Source organism: Alexandromys fortis, unplaced genomic scaffold, assembly GCF_014885135.2.
Source record: "Alexandromys fortis isolate MF-2015 unplaced genomic scaffold, M_Fortis_MF-2015_v1.1 scaffold_26, whole genome shotgun sequence".
NCBI classification, from domain to species: Eukaryota; Metazoa; Chordata; class Mammalia; order Rodentia; family Cricetidae; genus Alexandromys; species Alexandromys fortis.
In genome coordinates, this window is record NW_026067894.1 from 6,430,482 (window position 1) to 6,437,981 (window position 7,500).

At 48.5% G+C, this 7,500-nt stretch overlaps 1 protein-coding gene across 8 annotated transcripts in view; it reads left to right on the top strand.

Moving 5' to 3' along the window:
- Positions 1–2,041: 2,041 nt before the first annotated feature.
- Srrm1 (serine and arginine repetitive matrix 1) overlaps positions 2,042–7,500 on the top strand; it is a 38,621-nt gene continuing 33,162 nt past the window's right edge. For 5 of the 8 annotated variants that reach the window (XM_050152301.1, XM_050152243.1, XM_050152264.1 and 2 more), the window contains exon 1: positions 2,043–2,195. In XM_050152301.1, coding sequence (XP_050008258.1) covers positions 2,175–2,195 — 21 coding nt within the window. In that variant the 5' untranslated portion in view covers positions 2,043–2,174. Of the gene's footprint in view, positions 2,196–7,500 lie in introns of all 8 variants that reach the window. The other 3 variants (XM_050152292.1, XM_050152275.1, XM_050152283.1) reach the window with 2 other exon arrangements.

Sequence of the window (7,500 nt, forward strand, 5' to 3'; positions counted from 1 at the left end):
CAGGACTGCCAGGGGTACATAGTGAGATCCTGCCTCAAAGAACAAAAGGTTGGAGAGATGGGTCAGTGGTTAAGAGCATTTATTGCTCTTGCAGGACCCAGGTTCAGTTCCCAACACCCACATGGTAACTAATAACAGTCTGTAACCCCAGGTCCAATGTTCTCTTCTGGTCTCCTTGAATACGTGACATGCATTTGTGATACACACGCAGATAACAGACCCATACATGTAAAAACAAATAATCTTAAAGAATATATAGATAGAGGGTTGTTTTTTTTTTTTGAGAGAGATTACTATGTAGCTCTGGGTGTCCTGGAACTCACAAATTCCCATTTCCTGAGTGCCAGAGTTAGGGGCCTGAATCATGCCCAGCATTTTATACAGGGTTTTCCTTATACCCAGGATGGCCTCCTACTTAGAATCCATGGACTCCCTCTGCCTTCACCTCTCTTATGACAGGATTTCAGGCTTGCCCCACCACGGTCCACTAATAAATATTACAAAAAACAGAAGTCAAAATTTGACAACAGTGGAGTATGAAGAGAATGACCAACGGAAGATGGCATCGTTCATTATGAGAAGCAAAAGGTTGAGGGCAGGTGAAAAAAAAACCAAAATCCTAGAAACTTTAAACAAGTATCAGAAGGAGATACAAGCTGCGGGAGGGGTACTGGATGTGGAGCGAGTGGGGGCTGCTTCCTGAGGGGCAGTTGTGTGAAATTTGTAGATTGGCAAGTTATTTTGTTGTTGCCTGTTCGAAGCAGATGAGAGGCCATGGACAGCAGGAGCAAATGTGGGAAGTTCAAGCAGCGAGTGGGGTTGAGGCACGGGAGATCAAAAAGAGGACGACTTTGATTTTTGGAGGGAAAAAACTATGAGGAACCGCTGGAGACGTCAGCATATGAGTGCCTGTGATTCAGCGGCGCTACTCTTCGGGCCTCCTTCAGAATGGATACTGGGCAGAAAGACCAGGAACAGGGATCTATCTGTTACAGGGCTAACGCAGGAGTCACAGAAAGGGATCTTGGGCTTCCAACAGAGTGGGTTTCTTGATGATTTTAGAGGGGACGTGCAGGTCTCCACACCAAGGTCGGTCCTAAACAAAAGAAACGCTATTGCCGTCTACAGAGACAGGGGAGGCTTCGGAGGAAGCCAGCCTGACCGCCCCCATTTTTGCTTGATTTGTTGGTTTTGATGGCCGGGATAGGCCCAGTCAAGTCTGGTCTGCGAGGTCTATGGACACCCAAGTGGAAAGGTCAACCAAGTGAAGCTTGAAGCCCAGGAAAAGTGCCTGGGGGCATGTGGGTGTTTCACAAGAATGGCACCTAGGGCACCCGATGCTTCTAGGGCATAGACCTAGAAGGCTCCCCCCCCCCCCCAAGAAAAAGCAGGTGAGCCTGTGAAAGAGGGACTGATACAAGGTAGCTAAGCTTTTCTGAGAAAGCAAGAAAGCGCTTGGGGGACACCCTGGAGGCCCTGCCCCGCTCCCACTTCCGGCCCTTTAGCGTAGTTTCACAGCTCAAGTACAGGAACGTATTCAATGGACACCTCAAGCACACGCCAGAGGCGACGCACATCCGGCTAGCACGCGGATTTCATTCGTGCTGACACTCCAGGGCCAATCCCGCCGGCAATATAAAGCCGACACAGATCTCAACCCTCACAGTGCACAATGACAACACCGGCGGTAGCGAGCTCCTAACTGGCGCACCGAGCCTAACAGCATCTCCCTCTCCCTAACCCCGCAGGGCGACCTTTCTCTTCCACGACGTCTCCCCCCTTCCCCCCCGTCACCCCAGAACCGAGGCCTCCCCCCCCCTCCACTACGGGTCGAAGGAAGGATCAACTCCCGCCGCGCGAACCAGGCTAATCACGCGCCACAAAAGGCTTTGTAGAGTGGGGCGACTCCAGGACTCGCCCTCCTGTCTCCATTGGTTGAGGCCGCCGGACTCTCCTCCCCTCTTTGCAAAAAGACGGAGGGCCCGGTGACTTTGCGCACGCGTGTCGGTCTCTCGGAAAACTGAGCAGGCGCAGCCGCAGGCCCGCGGAGGTGGGGAGCGCGTAGAGGCGCGCGCAGCATCCCGGCGCTGGGCTCCCCTCGGCCGGTCCCGCCCTCCGTCGCGGCGGCGCGGTGCACGCTGGGATAGGGAGCGATCTCCGAGCGAGGGAGCAAGATGGACGCGGGATTCTTCCGCGTAAGTAGAAGCGCGGGGATCTGGACGGGGGTGGGGGTGAGGGAGGAGGCGAGAGGCTTGAATGGAAGACCCGATAGGGGGCTCAAACTCGGGACACGGGGGCCCGTGGAGGGGGGTTTTAGAGACCCCGAGGGGGCTTGGGGCCGGCGTGCTGTGCCCTCGGCGCTGCGGCCGAGACCGGTGCGCCCCTGCGCAGTCTCCTCCTCCGGGATCGTCCCCCCCCTACGCGGCGGCGACGGTGGCCGGAAAATGGCGGCGGGAAGGGACCAGAGCAGAACCTCACCGGCCGCCTGGCGGGGCCTGCAGGCCGGGCACCGCGCCGGCCGCCGGGGCTTTGGGGCCTAGCGGAGCCCCGAGGAGGAAGTCCCTAAGGGGAGGCCGGTGGGAAGCCTGAGGCGGCAGCGGGGTACCGGTAGTACGGTTTGGGGGTACGTCCCGAGAGGGCTTTGGAAGAGAGGGGCGCTTTTTCTAGCGGCTGTGTGTCCCCACGTTTAGCGTCCACCCTCCGGGTCTTAAGCCTCTGCGGAGGCGCAGGGTCAGAGTTCGTGAGCGCTCCCGCCCAATTTGATAGCTCCTCGGGAGGGGGAACGTAGATAATTTGTAGTTGGAACGTTTGAATCGGAGGCTTTTTAGGGCCAAATACGTGCGCGAGGGTGGAGGCAGATGACGGCGTGAATCCATTCCGCTTCCCGCTCTTCGCCCGCACCCTTTCCCAGCCCAGCGGCCAGTGTTTGGAGTCTGGTGGTTCTTGCCTAGATCCAAGCAGTGGACGTTACCTTGTTGGAGTTGGCCCACAGATCCCCCGTTAAGGCAGTTTATTAGGTGGGAGCCGTCCACTCTTGAAGGAAATTAGCTACAGGTCGAGATCCAGATGGATGGCAACGGACACTTGTAGGATTAAAAGTTGAGTAGCAACGATCCCTTCCTTTAGGGTTCGCTAGTTCTTTTAATGCAGAGTAGAACCAAACGTTTAAATCCCAGCTAACTGTGATTCGGCTTAATTTTGCATTCCCTGGCTCGAGCTTGTAATTTGCAGTTTGCTTACCTTTAAAAAAAAAATTAGAGGGAGGGGTGCTAATAAGAATGTCTCTTGCGGACTGGGTATGTAGTTCATGAAAGCTTGCCTAACCCGAATGAGACCCTGGGTTCCCTCTCCAGCTCTCTAAGTCTCTTGGTACTGCAAACTAGACATTCACAATATTATGCCAAGCATTTAACCTAAAGCGCTTAGCCAGTTTTTTATTGGATCATACAAACACTAAAAGAGTTACGTACTTGGAGGGTAATAATTTCGAATGGGTTTGTATTACAGTGAACACTTATTATTTCTTAGGGCACAGAAGTTACACTTAAAAGCAATTGAAGGCTTATTCCGCTTGTCTGTTAGTTCTCTTCATCTCTCTCTTTTCCGTTTGGTTTTTCGAGACAAGATTTCTCTGAGGCTGTCCTGGAACTCTAGGCTAGGACAAACTGGACTTGAACTCAGACCTGCCAGTCTCTGTCTCCCAGGTGCTGGGATTAAAGTAGTGCCCCACCACTGCCCAGCCTTGTCAGTTATTTCTAGTGGGAAGGCGATTGAATAAAGAATGCAAAGTGATATGAAAAGTCAATTTTAGACAAAGTTTTCCCTTACAATGAACAGAATCTGGAAAAGAGTCCAGTTTTTAAAAATATCTCATTACATTTCCTTAAATGAAGTGTCTTTTTGTCATTGGGTTGTTGGGGGAGAGGCAGTTTTGAAACCTTAAATTCTCTCTTTTACCCAGATTAGCCTTGAACCCAGAGTCCTACCTTGACATTCCAAGTGCTAGAATTTTAGATGTTTGCCTCACAGCTGGCCAAATGGGGGCATTAAGATTTTAGAACAGTTATCTAGTACACTGCCAACTGAGATCTGATTTAAGGTAGAAATGGTGCCTGGTGTTTCCTGAACAACTGCTCTTGTGTCGGGTACTTGATGTAAATCATTTCCCATTCATACAACAGCCGTGCAAGGTAAATTTCTATTTGTGTTTTTGACGAGGCGGTTGACAGGATCTTGATAGGCAGACCAGGCTGGCTTTGAACTCTTATAGATCACCTGCTTCCCCAGGCAACTTTGGGATTAAAGGTGTAGGCCACCACTCAGCCCAAAACTTTTTTTAAAACCTTTTGATTTTGCAGTACTAGGGACCATGCTCAAGGCTTATATGTCTTAGCCTAGTGTTGTGCCATTCAGCTACAGCCTTTCTGGCTCACTTTCCAGGTGACTTTAATAGGGGTTTGTTTGGGGGACAGGGTTTCTCTGTGTAGTTCTGGCTATCCTGGAACTTGGTCTGTAGACCAGGCTGACCTTAAACTCACAGACATCCACCTGCCTCTGCCACCTGAGTCTTGGGATCAAAGGTGTGTGCTTCCACTGCCCGACTTCGGTTTGATCTTTATCTGGCATCTAATAGTTACACACAGTGGGGATATAGTGTGGCATTTTAGCACACATTTGCCATGTAATGATCAGTGAGGAAAATCAGCATACCTTATCACCCCAGACTTCAGCTTTAGTTTTTGATTCCTTGCCCCTAATTTTGCGCATGAAACCACGTCAGAGATTAGGTTGTGTGTTCTCAAGACATGGTAGAGTAGAGCAGACCTGACATACTACTACAGGTTTTTTACCTTCTCAAACAAAACTTTTTGGTTCTGAACTCACTGTGTAGACCAGGCTGGCCTGCAACTCATAGATACCCTCCTTCCTCTGCCCCCTGAGTGCTGGCATGGGACACCATACACAGCCAAAAACTTGGTTACAGTACTAGGGACTGTCCCTAGGACATTCTATATGCTAGCTAAATGCTCTTGCCACTCTGCTATATTCTCAGCCCAAACAAAAGTTTTCTTGATCACTTTCCAAGTGATGTAGTCAGCCAGTCCTTGGATTTCAAATCAGAGAACCAGTGACTTCCTTATTTAATTGAGCCTGGAGGAAGGGTGGAATAAACAGTAAACTGTTGGTGCCTTGCCACTCTAATGAGTTTTTTACTGGTAGTTTTTATGGACTCAAAATGGTGTGTGTTTGTTTTTCTCCAGACAGGTTCTCATTGTAGTCCAGGCTGCCCTCAGATTTGCTATGTAACAAGGTTGGCTTGAACCTCAATCCTCTGCTCTTGGTTCAAGTTTTAGGATTTCAGAAGTATCCCGCCTCGCCTTGCTTCAGTTTCATGAATTCGTATTCTTTCTCATTCTTCTTCTGTCCCCACCCTCACCCCATTCTTTCTCTGCCCTCGGAGAGATTGGCCTGAACTCAGTAGTTGATAATAATTTCTGGTCTTCCTTAAACTCCTAAGTGCTTGGATTATAGGTGTGTGCCACTGTGCCCCACATTTTTGGCTTTGGCATGTACTCCATCAAACACATTTACTGGGTTTCCTGTATCTTTCTCAAACTGTAGAGCTAAAGATGACCTTGAATGACTGACCTTCCAAATCCTTAGTCCTGGGATAACAGGTACCACCTTACCTGGTTTGTGTAGTGTTAGGATTAAATCCCAGACTTTGTGCTAGGTACTAGGTAAGCACTGCCACTGGGGTATATATCCCCATTCTTCAATTGTGTTCTTTTAAAAAAAAATATTTATTTATTTATTATGTATACAATATTCTGTCTGTGTGTATGTCTGCAGGCCAGAAGAGGGCACCAGACCTCATTCCAGATGGTTGTGAGCCACCATGTGGTTGCCGGGAATTGAACTCAGGGCCTTTGGAAGAGCAGGCAATGCTCTTAACCACTGAGCCATCTCCCCAGCCCCCTTCAATTGTGTTCTTTTGATAGTATTTTGCTGTGTTCACTGGAACTTGGTGTGTATGCTAGGCTAGCCTCAAACTTGCCACAGTCTTCCTGCATGTCTGTTCACATTCTTAAAGCTGTGACAGGCTGAAACAGTGTGGTCTTAGGGTGCTCTTGTGCCTCCGTGCTATGATCTTGCAGGCAGAGCTCCTGTTTGGGGGAGGAGAGGATGAAACTTGAACTATTTCAGTGTCCTCATTTAAACAGATCTGCAGAAACATACATGTCAAGCTCAACATGGATGTGTACAGGAGTCTTACTCTGAATATTGCTGTTATGTTTGACTTGTTAAGGATGTACATTGATAATATTGAAATATAGGTGCTTTATTTGTCAAATACATTTAGAGAAGGATGTACAGCTTCTATCTTTTTTTTTTTTTCGGAGACAGGGTTTCTCTGTAGCTTTGGTGCCTGTCCTGTAACTAGCTCTTGTAGACCAGGCTGGCCTTGAACTCCCAGAGATCGTCTGCCTCCCGAGTGCTGGGATTAAAGGCCTGCGCACCACCGCCAGGCTACAGCTTCTATCTTAATGTTAGTTAAGGTGTTTCTACTCACTCAGTAATTGTAACTATAAAAAAGTCATGACCTTTATTTGCTACTAAAGAATTGTACTCTGGCCACTAGGCTGCGATGGCGCAGAGGCAGGCGGATATGTGAGTTTAAGGCCAGCCTGGTCTACAAGAGCTAGTTCTAGGACAGGAACCAAAAGCTACGGAGAAACCCTGTCTTAAAAAAAAAAAAAAAAAAAAAAAAAAAAAAAAGAATTTTACTTTGGGGTCTGGTTAGATGGTTCAGACATAATGTAGGCAAGACATAGGCAAACATTAAAAAAACAATCCTAGAGATGACAGTGGCGCACGCCTTAAATCCCAGCTCTCGGGAGGCAGAGGGGGGAGGGTCTCTGAGTTGCAGGCCAGCCTGAGTTCAGATACAGAAAGTTTTGTTGGAGAAGGTAAAAAACTGTAGTGTGGTGTGTCAGCTCTACTAACAGTCCACCATATGTCCTCAGAACACACAACCTAATCTCTGAAGTTCCACTTTGTGATGAGTTCGAGGCCAGCCTGGTCTACAGAGTGAGTTCCAGAACAGGCTCCAAACTAGAGAAACCCTGTCATGAAAACAAAATCACAAATCCCCGAAAACTAGAAGAGCATTGTAATGTGATAAAATGAGCAAAGTTCTTACAAGAACTGTGTAAGCACAGTGGAAACTAGGCGTATGCCCTAAAAAAGTGAAGGAATTATTAGGCCATAGAACTGGCACGTGCCTTCAATCCCAAGCTAGTGGTGGATCTCTTGAGTTGGAGGCCATCCTGGTCTATATAGTGAGTTCCAAGACAGCCACTGCTGCATTGTGAGATCCTTGTATGTGGGAGCTGGGAAGGGTGTACAGATGTAACTAAATAAGTGGGAAACTTTACTTAAGTTTTGGGGGTTTGTATTTTTGCTTTGTTAAACTTTGAAATCACTAGTGTGGTGATT